The 22,533-nt window shown below is 40.5% G+C and overlaps 1 protein-coding gene and 1 long non-coding RNA gene across 5 annotated transcripts in view; one reads left to right on the top strand and one right to left on the bottom strand.

Annotated features, from left to right (window-relative positions):
- Positions 1-14,017, top strand: part of MYZAP (myocardial zonula adherens protein) — a 53,025-nt gene extending 39,008 nt beyond the window's left edge. For 2 of the 4 annotated variants that reach the window (XM_012578162.5, XM_012578169.5), the window contains exons 11-13: positions 230-313; positions 728-828; positions 2,311-4,934. In XM_012578162.5, coding sequence (XP_012433616.4) covers positions 230-313; positions 728-828; positions 2,311-2,413 — 288 coding nt within the window. In that variant the 3' untranslated portion in view covers positions 2,414-4,934. Of the gene's footprint in view, positions 1-229; positions 314-727; positions 829-2,057; positions 2,288-2,310; positions 4,935-8,418; positions 9,112-9,756; positions 9,980-10,798 lie in introns of those variants that run through there. The other 2 variants (XM_030281456.4, XM_072933772.1) reach the window with 2 other exon arrangements.
- Positions 67-7,410, bottom strand: LOC140684765 (uncharacterized). The gene is made up of 3 exons (XR_012057540.1): positions 6,550-7,410; positions 4,971-5,090; positions 67-238 (listed from the first exon to the last, which is right to left on the bottom strand). It is a non-coding gene; the product is annotated as an uncharacterized lncRNA (long non-coding RNA).
- Positions 14,018-22,533: the final 8,516 nt, after the last annotated feature.

Raw genomic sequence — 22,533 nt, 5'->3', positions numbered from 1 at the left:
CAATGTGTTCTGAGTGTTCCTTGACTTCAGTTTAGCTGTTCAGCAAAATGAATTCACTTTCCACTAAATTTGGTAGCTAATCCAGGGATTAAAGCAGTTTGTGAATACTTACAGGTACTCAGTTTTTTCTGAACAGTAATATTAAATAAGTTTTCTTCCTGTGATACCTCGATTGTTTTCTTCCTTTTCCCATCCCCATCAGACTAAATGTCTTTGTTTTTCTTCATAGATTGAAATGCTAAGGAAGAAAGTAAAAGAAAAGGAATTATTTATAATACAGCTTTTAGACAAAATCTCTTTCTTAGAATGTGAGGTAAGGCATTACATTTTAAGTTTACATTATTGTGATTATTTTATGAAACCAAATTAAATTTGAACCAATGTGCTAACTGGACATATAATTACTATATATATTTGATGTTCTTCAAATGGATGTTAAATATATGACACCAGTCATACAGTCAGGAGTATGTGTAATAAAGTCTCAATATTCAGTCTAAGTTTCTTAACTTAGAATTTTCTAATACTTTTATAATGACTTAGACCAGAAGCTTTTGAATAAAACTGTTGGTTTAATTTATATCCTTTCCAGCATTAAGGATTCCTTTATTATATCAATAAATACTTTTACACTGTTTCTTGTAGGAAGAGGGCAATGTACAATTTTATTTCCTTGTTTAATTACCATAAATAAAATAAACTTGTGATGAAAATTACTGTTTCCCAGAATAAAGAATTACAAGATAAACTGGACTACTTAATGGAAAACCAACAAAAGACCAATATAGAAACCAGAGATACTGGTGTAGAATGTGATCTTCCATACAGGTATTTACTTTTTCTGTTTGTTTGTAGCAAAATTCTTCATAATGTGCCTTATCAGTGCTGTATTAGTAAACCATTTTGCTGATGAACTGTTTTAAATGGACTGTGAAGTTTAAAAGAGCACTTCACTCCTAGGTGCAGTTTATGTCAGTGATTTCTGGTTTAGCATTTATTTTTTTCTTAAAGATGCAAATATACTGCAAACTCCTGGGGAGTAGTTATTGCCAATCATGCAATTTAAGTGGAGAAGTCAGAGAGGGGACTGTGAGATGTGGCAAGTTCTGGTGCAGAGTGGCTGCTGGCAGTGCTGCAGACACAGGACAGCTCTGCCCAAGGCTGCTCAGCGCTGGCTTCAGGCACATTTCACCCTCTGTGCCTGGAGGTGTGACCGGGACTGCTGGGAGAGCAGGGAACACTGACAGGGGAGGGCTGCAGCAGTTCTGGAGATCTCCTGGCCCAGGGGGAGGATTGCCACGTGAACAGTGCCATGCTATTGCCACGTCTGCACTGGAATGCTGTTGCTGCTCCGTGGTACCAGTGGCTCTGCAGCCTGGCTTTGGGAAGCTCAGGTGTGGTACCAGTGGCTCTGCAGCCTGGCTTTGGGAAGCTCAGGTGTGGTACCAGTGGCTCTGCAGCCTGGCTTTGGGAAGCTCAGGTGTAGTGCCTCCCCTTCTCCCCTGCATTGCCCTGAGCCTGCAGCAGGGCACTGAGCCCTGGGAGAAGGGCTCTGCACTTGCACTTCAGTATTCCCCACAAGGCCCCACAGGGAAGGGCAAAACAGGAAACAAACCAGTAAAATAAGGAGGACCACTTCACATTACTTTTATTACTAACAAGTATACTTGTTCATTGTAACCACTCTGCAAATTGAATTGTTTAGTTTGAGGAATGTAAATTAGCATATGAAATCAGCAAGCAAACAAAAATTTCCTTAATAACTTAAAAATACACTCATTTTGGAGTTCAGCCTAGAGCATATTTTAATGGCACGTGTTTTGGAACCTTAAATACACTGTTTTTTCACTCAGGTTGTCAACAGAAACCTATCTTTATTGCCCTCTCTCAGGCCCCTCCATATGTAAGCACAGCCCCTACTTATCTGATATTTTTCCTCTTTTTGGGATTTATCTCTATGAAGTAATGCACCTCTGTGCCGTTTAGATTTAATGAAATTATTCTTAATGATTAATTGTGTTCTTAAATGCAATATTACTGGTTTTTTTTTGTTGCAGGACTCTTAATCCTAACTTTATTGCTGGGTTTAATTGCTGCTAGCACTGTGAGCACCAGCAAATGCTGGCCTGTAAACTTGTCAGTATTTGCCATGGTTTTTATCAAATGTTCTTTGTGAAAAGAAATATAGAACATACCAAATGCACTGATAAGTTGAATTTTAGCCAGTCAATGTCAATGCCATGGCATTACGAGCCCAGCTGTGTGATACTCTGACCTTTACACTGAAGCTTTCTCTTGTCTCCTGAACAGCACGAGCTCTGAGAACAGAGCTCCTGACAGTCCGAGGCTGGTGAGGACGTACACCCCATTCAAGAGAGTGCTGGAATTTAGCACAAGGAGCAGCACATCCTGAGAACTCATCGAGCTTTCTGAACACAAGCAGATAGCTTGCGCCTTTGCAGCTTGGTTAGATAAGTTTTTAATCAGTTTAGAGGAGAGCAGCAGCATGGAGTCTTGCTAAATTTATTCTGAAAGCAGCTCTGTAGTAACTTTATACCTGAAGTTACTTCTGATGTTAACTGTGGGGGAATGGGGAAGCAGCAGGCTGAGTGAAGCAGCAGTCAGGCAATATTGCTTCTTTAGAAGCTGTCTAGTGCAATGTGTCATTTCAAATGCCTGTGAGGACTTGTATAGCTGTACAGTTGTGGTTTTTCTTCAATTGTGTTGTAATTCTGTTTGAGTAATGAAGCTCTAATATATTCTGTTGTCAGTACTACTGGAGCAGTACGTGAAGCTGTGCTGGCAGAGGGAATTTGTGTGGAAGCTCTGAATCTGCCCAAACTGAGGGTGGCTCACACCTGTCCCAGAGACCTGCTACAGCTGAGGGCTCTCTTCACCTGGGAGCAGCTCTTTTGTACCCAGCACTCTCTGTCTGGGAGGGAGACATGAACTGAGCTCTTTAAAACAATTCCCTCAAAGCATGGCAGGTGAATATTGTGTTTGCTGCTCAAAACAGTAAGGGATAGAGCAGATTATAATGGAATTTGCTTTGTTGGACTGAAGCACTGGTTTGCACTTCCTCGGTCATGGGACAGAGTGACCATGAGTGACACATTCAGTAGCAATTGTGTAGGAAAATCCCTGATGTTTTATTTATTTACTTTTACATTTGAGGAAGGAGTTTTCATTAAACAAAAGTTTGCCTACTGCAACCTGCAGCAGTCCTTGCAATTCCAACGGCAATAGCAATCCTGAATCAGGAGTTGGGGTTTTGAGTACTATTTTTTTTTTTTTTTTGTCCAGATCACTTAAAATCTTATCTTTGGCTTCCAAGTAGCAGCAGGAGTGACTGTATCTAGTACTGAACTAATTTAAATATATATAGGGTATATTTACATCTTGTTTTGATCTTCCACTCTTAGTGAGTTTAAAATGAAGTAGAAATATATTACTTTAATTCCGTTAACATGAATGAAGGACCTTTTTTTTTTTTTATAATTACAGTACCTGCAACAGAAAACAAACAACTTAGGTTCCATATGATTAATATTGTTCTTGCATGCAGTGTCAATCCCAGGAGGTGCTTGCCTTGCCACAGAGCTTCACAAAGAGCTTTTATCTCCAGCCTAATGCAATTCAGTCCTGTCTATTCAAATCAAGTACACTTACTAAAGTTGTATTTAAAATAATAATGTTGAATACACAAGAAGATGAGTAGTAACTCTGTTTCAGGGATAAGCTTTGTACCTGTGAAATCTTATCTCCACCTAGTGGATGATAACAGCAAATATTTGGACAGTATCTGTTTCTGAAGAGGAAGACACTAAAAACTAATCCCAACAGGTATATTAATGTCCATTAGGGATACAAATTTAGGTCTTATAGAATATATTTTAGCATTTCTGTGCCCAAACAGTCCCTCTGTAATTCAGGACTTGAATTCTGAACCATGGTTTGTGAAAGTTACTTTCAAAATTAAGATGAATGGATGAAGGTGGTAGTTTTAGATAAAAGGAAATGAATCTTGTTGTAAAAGACATTAACTGACAAGTTTAAAAAAGTGAAAATCCTTTACCCCTCTGATTTTTGCCAGAAGTCAGAAAATAACCTGATGACTGTGAGGTGCTCAAAAAATAGTAGTAGAGGGCAGGGTAAGTGTCAAAATGCTGTTTTGACACAGACTCAAAGGAAGTTCATTCTACTTTTAATGCACTCCTGAAGATCTGAAAATGCTGCAAGCTGTTTGAACTCTGAGACTTGCAACATTATGATAATCTGCTCAAGACTTTTAGAGGAATGCAGCAAGGCCTTAAGTTTTTACTGTAAAGGTGTTCTGTGTAAACTTTGTCTTGACTGTTTGATGAAATACAGTATTTTTTTCTAAACCAAATAAGAACTGATATCAAAGCTGTATTTTAAGAGCATTTTGACATGCAGTGAGCTGGATGACTGTCACTTGATTGGACTACTGGTCTAAACTTGGTAAATGTGAAGAACAGGAGAGGAACTGTAGATATATCATTGTGTTACATGAAAATGTAGAGCTTTCCAGTCAAATGAGCAGTAATGTAAATTAGCATAGATAATAACAAACCTGACTGAAAAGACTGTAACACTTCTGTATAAATTTTCTCAATTTGAGACCAACTTAATTAGTACTATCACATTAGAAACTAGTAAAATTTCTGTAAACAGCAATAAAAGCCATATAGGAAGGTCCCAGAAAGTACACTAAATGTAAGTCAATTGTATGACTACATTTGTACCATGATAAGTATTCTTTTGTGATTTATTCCAGATACTCTGGAAAGTATTTTGGGATACACTTTTCATATATGCTGTACAAATAATGTATTACATTGTATGCTTTTAATACATCCAGTATGTAGGACATGAAGAGGATAAATTGCAATAAACACTGTATTTAAACTTGTTCTGTTGTGTCAACAGTCTTTTAGAAATAAACCTACCTTAAAACGTTGCAGACTCTTACTGTTCACAACCTTGTTTGTTCCAAACACGTGGGAATGGAAAGTGGCTCCTGCGGAGCCTCGATGTTCTCCTCAGTGTTTCCTTTGGCACACGGGCTCCTGAGAACAGGAAGGCACTCTCTGGCTAAAGACTCTCAAAGCCAAGTCACAAAAGTAGATGAACTCTTTCATGAAATAAAAAACTATTGACTTGCACAGGATAAACAAAAACTGGGCAGCACAGCTCTTGGAAAAAACCCAACAGCTTCAGATCCTCCAGATAACATCTGAATCCATCTGGGATGATGCTCTCCAGGCTTCAGCAGGATGAGACTGACTGCTTGTGGCCCATCTTTATTTACAGTTTATATCCACTTACTACTAATAGAGATTTATTTTCAAGACTATAAAACTAAAGCAATCTACATGTCAGCTAAAGAAGAGGTTGTGCAAACAATCACAATCACGGTGTCAATCACAGTGTCACAGGTTTGTAATGCTCAGAGGAAGAATGTCAAGTTTTTAACTCAAATAATGCTTCCCTATTTATGTGTATTCAGCTCAGATTGCCAACAAGCCCTGATAAAATCTTTTTGAGATCTGCAGTGCTTGGTGCTGAACCTACAGCGTGGAATTCTGGGAGTTGGATACGGATGTTTTTCAGAGAGCTTTAAATATTTGGCATCTGAAAACTTCTGCATATGGACCGATGAGAAGTAAGTTCTCTGTGCATGAAGTCTAATTCTGCACAGGAAATCCCCCCACCACAGAGTGGAGATGTACATGCTGAGAGTTTAATTCCATTCACATTTTACTTCACTCTTGTTCAGCCCCTGGGGCTATTTGCATGTGTAAAAGAAGAAAAGTGCATGAGAGACCTGAGTTAAGGCCCTTCCAGCCCTGCCTCGAGCACAACATGGAAGGAACACAAGAAAAGAAGGACACAGGAGCCATTTACAACTCAAGGTATGTGAATATTTTCAAAAGAAAAAGGTACTTGTTGATTTAAAGAGAAAATACATAGAAGTGAACATCTGTGAGGTTACAATATTCTGTAAAGGCATGTAGGCAATGCAATGATCAGATCGTTGCTTCCCAGTACATTGATAGGTATAAATAAATATAGATTTGCTTTTAAAGTGTTTGGGACTTTTTTTTTTTTAAGGAAAATAAAATGAATTATTACAAAGGTGCATCATGCTGATAATAAATGAGTTTTTTCCTAAATTAAATAAAAATTATTCAATTATAAATACTCATACCATTATTCTTGTTATTTTGGAGGTGATTTACATTGTGTGTGTAGCTTTTTTCCTCTCCTCCTCAAAATTCCTGAGCAGAGAAATGGTAAAGCTAGTTCCTGCACCTCACTCCCCCCCGCCCAAAAAAAACCCCTACAATCTAAATTTACTTTTGCTCCTCTTCCTAATAAAAGAAATAACATTTTATAAAGTTGAAGAAAGCAGAAAACAACTTTTCTTGTAGAAATAATACTAAATTATTAAATCTGTATTTCCTCCTTCAAGTTTGTACTGAAGTTGATGCTGTCTCAGTTGCATGGTATCTAGATACTGCCCACCTGTTCGTAACCAAGAATATTTGTTCCAGCACCTTCCAAAGTTCAGCTCCTTGTTCATCATTCTGGAGCTGTGGGTTACCTGTAAACAGACAATGTTATTCCAAAATGTAACACTCCCAAACTGTAAAGATGAACAATATTCCTTCCCAGTAAACTTGGACAAATACAGACTTAGTGAACAATATTCCAAGTGAGGTACGGAATGAGCAGCTGTGATTCCTAGAAGCCATGTTATTAACGCTGTATTATTTCACTTTTTGCTCTACTTTTTTCAGTGTTTATGCAGTTTGGCACATAAATTGAACTCTCTGTAAATACTGGCATTGCTTTTCTGTACGTGTCATCAAGTAGCTGAACATGTTGTGAGAGCAGAGATCTGATGAGATTGTTCCTTCTGGATTCTCATTCCCTGCTGGCAGCAGTTCCGTGCCGTGTTCCTCACCCTCTCCTGCCTGCAGCACCAATGTTCCTCCTGCCCGATGCAGGAATGTCCACAGGGCAGCAATGCCAAGAGCCCGTGTCCTGCACCTGCGGGGCATCTCCCGCCGAGAAAAACTCAGTCATCTCCTCAACTCTTAGGCAAACCTCCCCCAGAGGATTTTCCACAGGTGATTCACGTAGTGTTATAGATAAAGGATGCAGAAAAATTTAGACAGAATACCAGATTGGTCTCTGGGGAGAGGGAAAAGTCAGAGTCTGCTGCAGCGCTGACCCAAAAAACTGCTACAAGGTGTCAAATTGCTCTGGAATTCAAACCCACAGCGTTTCAGCGCTGCTCCGCACAGGGCACACACCGCAGCTTTCCCAGCTGTTGTTGCAATTCCCGTAGGATGAAGGCTGCCCCGGCCCCCTCAGGGCTGCCCCGGCCCCCTCAGGGCTGCCCCGGCACGGTTCCGCGCCCTCCTTCGCCTTCCGATCAAGTCAGGCCCTGCCGCCGCGCCGTCCCTTCCGGCAAGATGGCGGCCCGCGGGGCTGTGCCGGGTGCCCATGGCGGCGGCTCCGGCGCTGCGCGGGCGGGCGCTGCCCGAGCTCCGCGAAATGCTGCGGCGGCAGGAGCGGCTCCTGGCCGACCGGTGAGGGCAGCCGGGGCGCGGGCGCCGAGCAGTGGGCCGGGCTTCCCTTCGGCTTCGCCCGTGCCCTTGCAGGCGGCAGAGGACCAAGCGCTCGCTCCCGTTCAGCGCCGGAGGGGCCGCGAGGGCGCGGGACCCCCCGGGCTGCAGCGCTGGGGATGCGGGCGGAGCTCAGGCTGTACATGTCCGTGCGAGCACAGGCATGGACACCTGTCCGTGAGGAAAGGCTGAGGGAACTGGGGTTGTTCTGCCTGGAAAAGAGAAGGCTTTGAGATAACCTAATTGTGGCCTTCCACAACCTGAGGGGAGCTTCCAGGAACCGTGGGGCAAAACAGTTTGCAGGAGTATGTCGTGACGGACAAGGGGGGAACGGGTTCAAAGTGAAAGAGAGTAGTTTATGTTAGATACAGAAGGAAGAAATGAAGCCCTGTGAGGGTGGCGAGGCACTGGAGCAGAAACTGTGGCTGCTCCATCCCTGCAATTGTTCAGGGTTGGGTGGGGGTCGGAGCAGCCTGGCCTGGTGGAAGGTGTCTGTGGCAGGGCGTGGAACGAGGTGATTTCTAAGGTCCCTTCCCGCCCAAACCATTTCATGGCTCCTATGTTTCACTGACAGCACGTAGTTAGTGCTGTGCTGCAAGTGCTTTGCATCTTGCCTTGTTTCAGAAGTCTAGTATGTAAACAGGAAGCTGACAGTGCAATGTGAAACTTGCCCCATTAGCTATTCTAATAAAACTTCTGTATCTCAGGTTGAAATAGGATTGATTATAATAATTTTTGTTTGTTTGTTTGTTTGTTTTAGGAAGTTCATTGCTCGGCTTCCAGATAAGGGTAAGAAGATCTCTGATTTTGCTGAAAAGCTGAAGCTTGCCATTTTACAAGAGGAAGAAGTAGCCAGGACAGCTGAGCTGTTATCTGCTGTCAGATTGGAATTTCAGGCAAAACAGGACGTGATTAATACAAGCAAACAGGAAGTTGTCCTAACTGAGGACACAGTGAACAGTGCAGATTCCTCAGTCTTTAATGAAAACTCTATTAAGGACGTTTCTGACACTTCCACTGAAAGGCAGGAGGCAGAATGTATTGAAGAAGATGCCACAAATACAGCTTTGGAAAATCAAAGGACTCAGTGGAAAAATAATAAAGTAAAAACTGTTACAAAGGATCAGAATAATTTTTGTGAAGATGTCTCCAAGTCAGCCACAAGCAATCACCTGAACAATGACCAGCAAGTCTCCCAGAGCAATAGTGAGGATGGGACAGAAAGTCCAGCGGCTTTGGACAATTGTAAAGAAGCCTTGGTTGATGCCTTTCAAAGAGTAACAATTGCAGATGAGGAAAACAGTGAAAAAATATTGGGAAAAGAACAGGATGTGGCAAAACATAAGGGCAATGTATTTGGAAGCCAGCATCCCAAAACACCACATTATATTGAAGTTCTAGAGGCCAGAGCCAAGAATCCAGTCATAAAAAAACCCAAATTTAAAACAAACGCGTAAGTATTGTGAGATAGAAAAACCTTTTGTATGTGCATGAAATTGGAAATGGTACAGAACAAGCATGAGGGCTTTATTTTATAGTGATGATTAAAGGGATTTAAAGTCTCATGACACACAAGGGTCATATGTTGGCTCTGTATCTTTAAATGCCACAGAACCTCAGTACTGAGCAGTGTTTTCATTCTACCCATCTGAAACAATTGTCATGAATCTTCATAGAATTTTATAGCTTAAGGTGCAAAACTACTAAACAATTGGTAAAACTTTTGGATCAGTTCTACAAAATGTAGAACTTTAATAGCTGAAAGTGTTTGCTTTTTCTGCACTTTTAGGAAAATTACAGTCTATGTTGTCTGTTCTGACAGTTTGTACCTTGTGTGACTCCCACAGCATTGCTACTTCTGTTAGCTAATAAATCAGTAAACCAGTTTGGTTCATTGTCAGGATTACTTTCGATACTGTCTCTGTGGAGAAGTAGTTCTGTTTTCTCTGAGTGCTGTTTACTTTTTATTTTTCTGTGTTTTCATAGTACTTCAGATTTATTTTCAACTCTTGCGTGTTAAAAGTAAGTTTTGAAACTGGAGTTGTTCAACCTTGTGATGCAAATTTGGGTCACAACATAGGTGTTTTATGTCTTCCAGACTATCAGGAGAGCAGAGTGGATCATCTCATGGTTCCTCATCCAGTCGATCACCCAGGGGATTTGGATCTCCAGTTCCTCCAGAAGAGAGAAGACTCAGAGATAAGAAACATTTGGATGACATCACAGCAGCTCGACTGCCACCACTTCACCACTCCCCTGCCAAACTCTTATCCATAGAGGAATCCATAGCAATCCAGATACAGCAAAAAGAAGCTTATGAGGTATGAATTTACAATTTGATCTGAAAATTATATAACCAGGATCACTCCCAAAAAAGAAAAGATAAAGGTATCTTTTCATAAAGGTGAATTGAGATGGGCAGACTTTGAGGAAAGGCATTTTGTCTTGTATTTGATTCTGTTAATGACATAATTAAAGAATGTATTAATGCTCTCTGAAAGTGTTAGTCCTACATTAAACAAAATCTGTGTGTGTTAATATGCTGACCTTATTGCACTCAATCTCTGACTAGACATTTAAATGTACACCTTCCCTATTAGTGATGACAGTTTTTGTTCCTTGCATAAATGAAGGCCTAGCAGTATTTGATATTCTTAAAATAATAAGTATCTACAAGTATCTACTTGTAAAATATGCATTTGTTTTTTTTAGTGTTGTGTCCGAAGAATCCAGGTTCTGAGTTTCTTCAAATTCTGTTGTGATGGATTTTGACTTTCCAAGTAGTGTCAGGCAAATGTTTAAATTAGACATTATTGTAGAAGTGTTCTGTTAAAACTGACATTACTGTTTCACTGGTGGGGGCTGCCACATGGAGAATTTCAACTCTTATTACAAAGACTCAAATATTAATAGCATAGTTATGTATAAGTGTGAAAAGAAACCTAAAATGTCTTTGCTAGTTGCTAAAACTTTTAATTACGACCACTTTGGAATTACTTATATTATTATTATTATTATGTTTATATATTCATATATTATTATTACATTATTATTATGTTTATATTTTAGTATATTAGTTCATTCATGAGAATGACAAATGAATACTTTTTCTAACCCGTGTCCTTTTTTTTCTGACATAGGAAATGCAAGCCAAGCTTGCAGCACAGAAGCTTGCAGAGAGACTGAATATAAAAATGCTCAGGTTTGAACCAGAGGGGGAGGCCTCAATGCAGTACAGAGAAGTGAGAGATGAAGATTATTTTTCAGCAGAAGATTGAATACATGAAAGTGTGTCTGTGGATGAGCTGTGCAACTGATCTTTATGCAGTACTTCCTAAAACCCAAACCTGAATATTGAGAATGCTTCATCTAGTCTGTTTTTTCTTAAAATTTTCACATGACAGCTCCATGAAGGGTTCAGTGTAATCATCATAAATATACATGTCACAATTATTTATCAGTCTTCTTTGGGAACTGCTTTTTGAGCACTTGGGGCAGCTAATTCTTGTGGAATGCCCCACAGTTCTCAGCTTTAGCAAAGTAATCTCTCTAATACAGTTTTGCAGGCTAGGATGGCTCAGCTATCAGAGGAGGTTTCTTCTGTGCAGAAATGTGATTGCAAAGCAAAGGGCTTTGGCATGAAACATGTCCATAAAGTAAGCTGAGGTGTCTGTGGACTGCTGACATGCATTAAAGCTCGTCTTGTAGAAATGTGAGCTACCTCTACCTATTTAATATTACCTTTCATGGTATGGTGAAAATACCTGCCCAGAGAGTTACAATAAATACCCGATCTTTAGGTGTAAGGTAACTTCTTACCACATGGGAACTTGTTTCTCTGCCTGCACCTTAAAATAACACTTGCTGCCCATATGTTGTAAATCGCTAAGAATTTAAAGCTACTTTGTAACTCAAATTCTGTTTGGGCTTTAAGGGACTCTGCTGTTTGTTTTTTGGTTATTATGGCAAAGCACATCAAGAAATCAAGTTCATCTGAAGACTTTACTACTTTTATTAAAGATTTTAATATTTTTCTGTATTTTTGTACACTGCTTTCATATTTTGGATGTACTATTTTTTCATAGTCCCATACTGTAAATTAGGCAATCCACCCTCTTGTTTTCTTGGATGAAGTGTTGTGTATATTTTTAAGTTTTGGCTGTTACTTGAAGACAAAAAACAACCTTCCTTACATGACCATGAATATGAAAATATTAATTTTGAAATATAAGAAATACACCTGACAAGTATTTCACAACGGTATTTTCACTGTGGACTGGGATTTTCTGAGCCTAGTTTGAGTTCAGTTCTCAAAAACAAGCCTCAGAGATTCCTTGTATAGCCTGGCAACACCTGTTTTCCAAGATGTTGCCACAGCTGTGTGTGCAGGGCTGTCCCTGGATGTTCCTGCAGGAATGATGTCTTTGGAAACCAAGGCTGCTTCAGCTGCAAGTCATTTAAAAAGCTGCATGGGATGAAAATGTGGGAGCAAGGTCTCAGCCGCTTCCTGAGTGCAGGTAGCACTCCTTGACAGGCAGTAATTCTCTCCCAAGGGCTCCACAAGCCCTCCTGGGCAGTCCCTGTGGCACAGTCCATACCCTGGCACTGCAGGGTATGTTTTGTGATGGTTTTTGACTAGGTCATCTCTTGCTCTTTCCTCTTGCAGCCTTCTGGTTCTCATTGTTCATTGGCTTCTCATCAGCTGCTCTTCCCTTTTTCTCATTAGGCTTACCTGCTGTCACTAAACCAAATCCATATTCTGCCTCCCTGCACCACCCATTCCCTTTGCCATGACATGCTGCTGTGTGTGTCTGTGTTTGACTCCTGCCATGTGTCATGCATCCTCCAGCCACTACTATCTTATCTTGCTTTCTGGAACTCCATCTAAATACCAGCTGTGCACCTGGCACCACCTACCTGCCTCAATTCCGTGAATACCTCACAGAGACCTCAATATCTTTGTGGTTTTGCCATGACTGCTCTCCTGAGGCTTTCCTAATTTCCTGTTTTGTTTTCAGACTCTGCAGGTGTTTTTCTTCTTACCTTTCTACCTTCTTTTCATACTTGGGGCTTTTTCCCTCCTCTCTTGTCTATGCTCCCTCTTCATCCTCCCAGCTTCTCACCATCAATTGCCTTTGTCAGCACAATTCTTTGGCTTGTTTTCAGCCATTCACACTGATCCCTCAGCATCCCTGTTGATGACCGGTGCATCTCGGTTGTATCTATTTCTGTTCAGCACATGGCTCTGACTCACAGGCCAGAGGAGTGATCTCTTGTGGGTGCAGCTCATCTCTCAGATCAGTGCTTTCCGTGCTGCCACCTGCTTGTCCAGCTGCATCTTGTCATCAGCCCTCCCATTATTGCAGTCTGTACTGCTCAAGGACAAGCAGCCTCAGAATTGTATTTGCCTTCCCTTTGCAGTTTCATGAACCATAAATTACCACTTCCATGCTGTTTGCATCTCTTTCCCTGGTTGGCATCCTTGCCCTTACCCTGCACTAACTGTGCTGTCACACCTCTGAGATGCTCTGTGTGTTTTTTCTCTCTGCTGGCTTTTCTGTGCTGAAGGAATTCACACAAAGCTATGCAGTTAGGGAACTTACTTTCTAAAGTAATGAAATTTATCCCTACCTGGGCTTCTGCTGACCACACACTTCTGCTAACTAAACCAACTCTTTCCTTGTGCTATTAACACATACTTTTGCTCTCTAAACTTTGTAAATCAGAGGCAGTTTTCCTGATCTTTATTTTGATAGCATTCAACATGTTGGGCTTTTGCCAAACTGATCCCTGAATGGGCAAACTTCCCCCTAAGCAGAGATAGGGTGGGGTGGAAATCACTGTGGTAACAGGTGAAGGTCGTTATGTGGTCGTTAAACAATCAGCGGCTGTTCAGTGCAGTTTTGGGGAGCCCTTGTGGAGGAGAGTCTTGTGTGAATACAAAACCAAGCTAAAGGTATGAATTTTAAGTTATTATTTTTAAAGTTTGCAAAACCTAGAAGCTTTCCTGGGGGTTGTTGCTTTTGAGCAGTGGTATGCACTTTGAATTAAGATTCTGTGAATGACAGGAAAGCAAAATCAGGTTTAAAGAGTTCTCTGTTGAGGATGTGCAATCTTGAAGTCTTTGACATGTTAGGGCACAAGAGGATAATGAAAAGATGAATCATTAAGTGGTTTATTCACATTGAAAAAAGCTTCTGATTGAGTATGGTATTGCTGTTTTGTATTTCATTGTTTCCCAGTTCCAGATAATTTCAAAATCTGTATTAAGAGCTGAGGAGCTTGTTCTCTGTTTTGAGAATGGACTCTTATCTTGGAATGAGATGTTAACACAGTAAAAATAAAGAATGGATAATACATTTTTGAAGCTGTTCATGTGAAGAATGTTTTGTTTTGACTATGTGAAATTTAGAAGAGAATTGGAACTCTTTTGCTTTAGTGCTTTACAAGGAAAATGTGGAGATGGAGCTAGGAAATGATTGGTGTATAGGAGAAAGAAACTAGGGATGCAAATGGATGATGAAAGACATGAGAGACCTAAAGCTGGCCAGTCTTGCAGGTCTGAGAGATGGCACAGAGACAGAGCTTAAATGTGGCCTGTGGGTCAAGAGCTGTAGCATGTGAGGCAGGGATCTGTGCAGCACCAGCTGTAGTCCCTTGATTTCTGCATTGCTGGGATACCTGATTCCCAAACTGCTCAGCAGAAAAGCCCTGTAACAGATTTTCTGTGCAGCAGCTTTGACCTCTCCTGAGGGAGACAACATGTAGTCTGGTTTGCCTGCTATGGTAGATAACACCATCTAGAGGATTTAGCCGCCTAAAAAATTATGCTAAGTATTTAGAAAATAACATTTGAAGAAAAACTAAATGTTGCTGGACTTTAATTATTTTTTGGCAGACTTTGAGAATAACTAAGAGTAGAAAAAACACGGTTGCTTTTCCTGTTTTTTAGAGTTCTCTTGATAGTGTTCTGCTTTGTGGACTACTAAGGGCCACGTAATCAAAAAAAGTCAGTGACAGTGAGCTCCTGTGTGGAGGAAATGGGGCCAGTAAATTGAGAGAACTTGGAAACTGTGGCTCTGTGCTGTGGAATTTCTGAACCCACCACAGGGACGCAGTATCAGCAGTCAGGGAGAACAATTCCAGACACTACTGACTGATGCGCCAAAAGGTGAGTGGAAGCTGAAGCAAAAGCTGGTCATGGTCCCTGAGCAGCCCCGGGCAGCAGTTTTGGGGTTTCTGTGTGAACTTGCAGCCACAGCACAAGCTGGCAGCCTTTAGCAGCTCCCAGCTGTGGGTGTGCATGTGTGTGCTGCTCTGTTCCTCTGTGCAGCTCCATTGCAGCGCCAGCTCCTGCATCCAGGAGCCTGGAACCTCAGTCATGTGCCATGCCGGGTTTTGCAGTGAAAATTATCTGTGGTAGGACCCAGTTCTGGCACGGTTTGGGTGGTGTCTGGCTTATCCTCTGCCTTTAGCGAGTTAATGCTTGCAAGGAGTGTACTTGGGCCAGGGGAATTGAACTGGCCTTTTATTACAAATGAAAATGAATGGCTTAAAGAGGACAAGCAGAGGGAGTACCGTGTTGGAACAAGCTGTGTCCTAGCCTGTGGACTACTGTAGGAAAGGGCAGCTTTCCCAGCCCTGCTTCTTTTTCAGAGCAGGATAAGAAAGAAGTGTAATTTCTCCAAAGTAAGGACAAATTTTTCAGGGTGTGGGTGTTGCATGTTGATGCCTTGTTCCAGGGAGGTACTAACTGGCCTGTATTTTCCCTTAGTTTGTGGCTTACAGTTTTTTTTTGCAAATTCACTGCTTTTAGGTGGTATGTGTGGAGATCACCACTGAGATTTCCTGGTCTGCTAGTGTTTGGGTTTAGGTTGTGGACTCCCAGTTCTGGGAGGGAAAGGGAAGTAGAAAAACAGCTGTGTGAATACATTTGTTTTGTTGTGGTATTGTTTGTTTTTCAGTCAGCTAATGATTGTGTTTTGTTCTCATTCTCTGCAGTGCTATGTCACTGCTGCCACTGTGGTGGGCAAATGTTAGCTGACTGCAGCCCAAACATTTTCCAATCACACTCACTTTTCATGGGATATGGATGCACTGCTGCATTTGACTCCTTTGTAAATCCATACTGTAATTTATTATAGTTATGTATGCAAAGCTTTAGAGGCATTTAGTAATCTCTTGTTTAAAGCAACTGTTCTGATCACTTGGTTATTAAGCTTTCACTAAATTGCCCTTTGATTTGGGGAAGTATGAAGGTTCACTGTAATACTGAACTGAAGTCAAAGCTTGATTCTCCTAGGAACATTTATGTGCAAGTGCTCTGTTGAACAGGGATATTGGCTCTGTGTTTTGTTTAATCATTGTGTGCAAGGCAATTTGTGAATAAGAGTTGTGAACCAGTTACTGAATGTGAGGAGACACAAATGAACCCAGTGAAATGTGTGTGGGAAGCAAATTGATTTTCAACTTGCTAGAATCATTGAACTAAGCATTTCACTTCTAATCACCTAAATATGAGTGAATGTGTCCCGCAGCAGTAAGTTTAAGAGTGGTTTCTTGACAGGAAAATTTGTAGGAATTTGTATTGACACCCTCATTGCTTTTCTTCCAGGTTTATATTGGAGACCATAATTGTGTCATGCATGAATTGGCAGATCTCCACTGAAATCTTGAGGGATATAAGTGGAGCCATAATGCTTAATGAACATATTCCTATTTCCTCCCTCTCTCCACACAGCTGGTATTAATGTACTTGCTTATTAGATCAAGACAGTGATATAATGTGGCAAGTGGTTGCAGTCCAAGGTTTGCCGAGTCTCTGAAGCTGAGTACTTGATAAGAGATATTCTTTACACACTTCTAAATAGAAATTTAAGTTGTAAAATTTCTGAACTTTTTTTCCCCCTGAAAAAGTGTTTTTTCAATTGTTAGTTGATGACAGTAACATACGCATTAAATCTACTCAGAGAGTACTCAGACAGTAGTGGGAGTACTGCAGCTCTGGCTTAACAGCACGAGATCTGCACCCATTTCTGAATTGAAGCTGTCATCTGCCCTGCCTGACCTGTGCTGCACTGGGCCCAAAAGCTGTGCCAAACCTTGTACTGCAGAATCACGACTGAATCTGGAGGTGCAATGACACCCTCTGTAGGAGATCTCGGTGAGGGAGGCTCTGCAAGGCTGAATGCTCAGCTGTTAGGGCTTTGCCTGGTAGGTGGATAGACCTTCCCAAACTGGCACTGTGAGGAGGATAAATTACACAGTCAATAAGATTTACATTCCCAAGTAATTTGAGCAGTTTTCCATGGAAGTTGCAAGCTGCCTGTTTCTTATAGATCACTGAGAACTAAAATTCCTCACCAAGAGAGGAAGCTGGTATTAGTACCTGGGTACTAACTTGAAAGATGAAATGGTATTGACACTCTTTTGTTAAGCCGTCTTATAGATCTACTGCCACTTATATTAAATTAACATTGATTTTCTGTTTTCTCACATATCTAAAAATCAATCTTTCAGAATTTACCTACCATGAAATGACTTTGGGTAACAGGTAATGTATATACAAACATGAGTTGGGTTATCTGGCCATTATTTGTATTTGAATGTGTGAAACCTTCAGAGACTGTGTGATAAGCTCTTTCTGTTTAAGTCATTGTTAAGAGTAGTCTGTGTTGTCTCCTGGTTACTATAAAAGTCTTGATGTAATTCTGGTTCCAGAGTTACAGATCCCTCAATTCCATTTGTAATTATGTATGAAATTATTTTTTCATTGGCTTTCTCCCTGCTTCTTCCTTATGGAAAAAAAAAAAAAAAACAACAAACCCAAGCCACACAGATTCATAAAACCTTTCTTATATGTAATCTTTTCTTTACTGACCCAGGTTATTTCATATTGATTATAAGTTCCTAAGCCTTGGTTTCATGTGTCTTTCTCAGAACTGCTTTAAGTTGGCATTGTACTGATTATAGTACTGCTTAAATGATAGCTGATGATAAATATTATCCGTGCACAGACATTGGGCATCGTCATGTGTCATGTCTGCAGACCAGTTTTTTTGCCTGCACGGCAGATTTTTGTGGCTGTGAGCCAGGAATTTTAATGAAAGAAAACATCAAAGATGCAGAAGAAATGAGAATATTAGTCAAGGAAGATACACAGTGATGCTCTCTGATAACCCCTGGTAATTGACATTAGAACTATGTGGGAGCAACTTAAATAAACATCTGGACACTGAGTTTAGACATTTCCAGTGACAAAACCCAGACAGATCTTCTGGACTTGCAATAATAAATATTTCAGCGCAGTCCACATGAATCAACTTAGAATTCTGTTTTCAATTATTCTAGTTTTATAAATATATCATAGTTAATTATTCAGGGATACAGTTTCTTTTGAAGATTAAGGAATTTGATGGTTGCTTCATTCACATAAAGTTCCATTTTTTATTTGTACCAAACTTACTTCTGTTTGTACAAAAACAATAATGCAAGCTTGCCAGAAGCCATTAAAGTAGAATGCAACTGAAGTTTTCCTGTGGTGGAAGGGCCTTTTCTGAAATTCCTTGCAGTGCACTGTATTTCATTCCAGCTATGGTAACCACTTAAATTGTGCTGAAAAAAAAATTATAAATAATCATTTAAAAAAGTTATTTGCAAATTTAGAAGATACTTTATCTTCTTTACTTTTGGTAACGTGATAGTGCTAAGCGTGTGGTATCCCTTACAAACAGTGAAGAAATGTTTATATCTACCTAAGTATTTTAAAAGGTAGTAATAAAGCTACAAGGCTGAATGGAATACTGGTTGCAGCCCAGATCTGTTCCTAGTATTACAACTGTGAGGGGTAAATGGCTCTAGCAAAAGCATGCTCAATTTTTGTTTTTCTTTAGCAAAGCCTCTACTGCAGGCTCTAATTGCAAAACCACTTACTTCAGGAGGAATGAATCATGTCTCTGAGTTTGAAGAGTTATTTCCACATTATATTAAAATTACTCTATTCATGCTTTTAAAATAATAATTATTATTATTTTGAGATGATCTGTACCTTTGTTGCTGGGGCCCCTGGACAAAATGAGAAATTCTTCTGAAGTGTACTCAGCATTTAGTAATCTTCAATTTCCACTTTCAGTTTAATTTAGGCTTCCCCACAGCCCAGCCTGTCAACATCAGCACGTTTCTGCAGTTCCCTACCCTGGCTGTCACTAGCAGGAGCACGAGTGTAAGCTGCCTGCCAACATTATTGAGTCACTGGCTGAGTTGTGCTACACCACTGGATTAAGAAAGTTTTAGGGGACTACTGTGTTAGTCTGGCCTAGAGGTCATCATCCCTTTCAGAGGTGGGAGAGGCAGACACGAGTGAGTACAATTCAGAAAGTCTCTCTTGTGCTGGCTGACAAAGTTGTTCCTTCATCAGGCTGGGCTCAGGTGGCAGTTCAGGTTAGAAGGGACCTCAGGAGAGCTCCTGGCTAGGAGCCTGCACAAAGCAGTCAGTTCTGAGGCCAGTTGACATTGCCCACAGCCTTAATCCAGACTGGTCTTGGAAACCTCCAAGGAAGGAGACCATATAACCTCTCAGGGTAACTTGTTCCCAAGTATGACTGTCCTCCTGTGAGCCCAGAGACAAAGCCTGTCTTGTTTCAGCTTGTGCCTGGCTCTGTCTTTTGATGATGTCCTTACAGGTACTGGAGGATGCTGTTCAATCCCCTTGAAGTCTCCCCTTCTCCAAGCTGAACAGGGACACTGCTGGCTCAAGCAGCTTGCTCTTTACCAAGACCCTCAAGGCCTTTTCAGCAGGGCTGCTCCACAGCTTGTCATTTCTGGGCAAATGCTAGGCAGGTATGTCAGGGAGTTGTAGGCTGACAAGAGTATTGTATTTGATTCTGTCACAGCTCTCTCAGATTAGTCCAGTATGTTTTCTGCTTTCATATTTTGAAAACAAAAAAGTAACCTAGACTCAGATCAGTATAGCCATGCTATCCAAAACTTCACTGTTAATTAAAACAAGGCAATTTGTGCTTTGTAACCCTTTATACATACTATAAAAGTGATGGATAAGGAAGCACAGTGAAAGCTATAAATCAGCCTTGAGTCTGATAATCTAATAAGAGCATCTCTTTGGCAGTTTCACCTCTTGCTCATTGATCTATAGCTTGGTAATTAATTTTCCTTAGTTTTATCCTTGTATTTATTAGGATACCTAATTCTTTATTGCTAAACCTATGCACTGGAAATTTGTAGTGTTATAGTTCAGACAGTGCAATTTATTCATTGTTATAGGAAAAGAGAGGAGGAAGACAAATTATTTAGAGGTTTATTACTCAGAGAGGTGCACTTGAGCAAAGAGAGAATGAAGCAGAATGGATAAATTGAAGGGGGAAATGTAGGTTGTGAATATTAAGCAGCTCTTGTAACAGGGGCATTATTTGTTGAATGATCCTCCATGGAAAAGCGGTCAGTTCTCATCTGCAGGTGCTCCCAGGGCACTGACTGCAGGGAAGGGCTCTGCACTGAAGAGGTAAATGGATAATTGGGATGTGGGGATGTTGCTTTGTGTGTGCTGCCCATGCTGTGACTGCAGCATTCCCCTCTGTTACAGGGCAGCCACTCTTTCCAGTTGTACTTGTGGTTAAAACCTGAGGGTGTGGTTTGGATACCTTAACTCTCATGGAATTTAAGGAAAATTGCTCATCAGATCTTGAATCTGAAATACATTGACAGTTCTAATTTCCTTCTGCAGTTTTGTTTTCTGAACTTGCTGAAAGGATGGGGCAGTATGGGTAAATGTTTTGCTTATCAGCTCTGTCCCATTCCAACATTACTTTTTCCCAAGGAGGAAAAATGTTGATAAAAACAGTAATAAAATTAGTTTCAAATTATTTGTAGCAGATGAAAATTCTCTTTATGTATTCTTTTTGTGCTTTGTCTAAAGGCAAAAGATCTCAAGCTCTATCTTGACCCTTTCTTTGACTCAACTACCACACAGTAGAGAGGAAAGGATGTTTATAGGTTTTTATTTAATGGCTGTTGAGATGCTTGACATATGTACATTTAAAATGTTAACTCATTTCTCTGTTTCAGTATTTTTATTTCCTAAATGATTATTAAGTTTTGTAGAGATCCAAGGATAACAAAATTCTAGGAAGTACATACATTACAAGCTGACTTTTGTGCTCATGTGCCCCATACTTATATGCAGAGAAATTTGAAAAATGAAAAGAAAGCAAGATGTAGAAAAAATGTTAAGTAAATATTTCATTAGATGGTAAAGCTCTCAGTTACTTCCTTTATAAATAGCACTTTGTTTAAAACAAACAGTCAATCAAAAAACCCAAACCAAACCCCACAACTGAAATCAAAGCATCAAAGAGCATATATTGTTATTAGGTTATCAGAATCCTCCTGCAGAAAAGAGTACAGGTCAGGTATAGTAGACAGATGTTGAGAAGAGCTCTGTTCTCTATCTTGCAAGCAGTTCTTATGGTTATCAATTGTGTTTGGCTTTTAGAATAAAGGTAATTGGCAAAATACCATGTTATACTTCATCCATTATGCCTGTCTTATGAAGAATCGCACACTTCTTCCTAGAATAGGTATTCCCTCCACAGAGATCAGACTCTGCTTTTACTGGTGGAATGGGTCTGTGGGAGAGTCACCCGAACTGCACTCTTCCTATCTTTTAAAAACAGGGAGATGAGAGATAAAGTTTCGTAAGTCTGGAGAGAGCAGCAGTTTGTATTTCAGTCTGTGTCACATCTGTCTAACTTGCGTATGTGGTCCATAACTCTCTGCCACATCTTTGGAGGGAAATGCTCCAGAGGACTTGGTGTGCTCTTTTTGTGCTTTAGTGTGTAAGAAAGGATAGCTCCAAAAAATTTAGAGGCTCTAATAATTGGTGATGTAGAGATTAGGATGAAAATCCAGAACACCTTTTCCAGATGTGTAAGGAAGGACAGTATGACACTCATTCTTAAACCTAGCCTATACTTATGTTCCCTGCTAAATTGATGTCTAAGTAAATAGCTTTACTGGTGGAGTAGAGGAGACGTGAGAGTCAGATTACACTTTATCACAGAATTTGGTATGAAATCCATACTCTGTTCCCTGGACAGTGCAGTGAGATGGGTATCTGTGGTAGTAATGTAAGAGGATATTTGTAGGAGTGCTATATGTCACAGGGCTGCCCTGGATCAAATAGCATTTAAATAATTGTACATGGGCTTTGATCAAGGACCATGTCTAGCCCATGGAGCACCAGGAGACCCACTTACAGCCTGCCACTGCAGCAGGAAATGTTTTCCCAGGTCATGGTTTTACTGTTATTAATGTATAGTACAGGATCACCCAACAGTACTAGTTAAACCAGGATACTATGTGGATATACAACTTACTCCTGTTTTCTATGTAGCTGGAGCAGTCCCAGAATGATGGTTATGCTGGCTTTATGATTCTTTGCCAGCTGTGTAAGGACAATACTCGATCTGGCACATAGCCTGCCTGGAGGAAAGTGTTTTTCAGAACAGCTGCAACAACTGAGACTCATGTAATCAGTCTGAATCAGCACTGCTATTTGTTTCACCTGCCCAGTGGTGCTTCGCTTGTGGTTGGACTAGGTGCTTAAGCCCAGGTGATGTCTGACTGATCTATGTACTCAGGAACGTCCCAATTTTGCTTCTGTCTGAGGAGTCGATGTCTCCTCTGTGATCACCCTGTTCCACACTGCAGAACTGTGCCATACAAGGCATTTAGTGGTTTTTGTTGTTGTGCTAATATTTCAAGGCTGCCATAATAATTTTAAAACCTAAGGCAGAGAGAAACCAATTTTTTTTTCCTCCCCACAAAAAATGACCTTGTTTGGGACTTGTTTTAGGGTTTG

This window comes from Taeniopygia guttata, chromosome 10 (genome assembly GCF_048771995.1).
Source record: "Taeniopygia guttata chromosome 10, bTaeGut7.mat, whole genome shotgun sequence".
In the NCBI taxonomy this organism is placed as follows: domain Eukaryota; kingdom Metazoa; phylum Chordata; class Aves; order Passeriformes; family Estrildidae; genus Taeniopygia; species Taeniopygia guttata.
The sequence above is the reverse complement of the archived record's forward strand: the minus strand, read 5'-3'. Positions and strand labels throughout refer to the sequence as shown.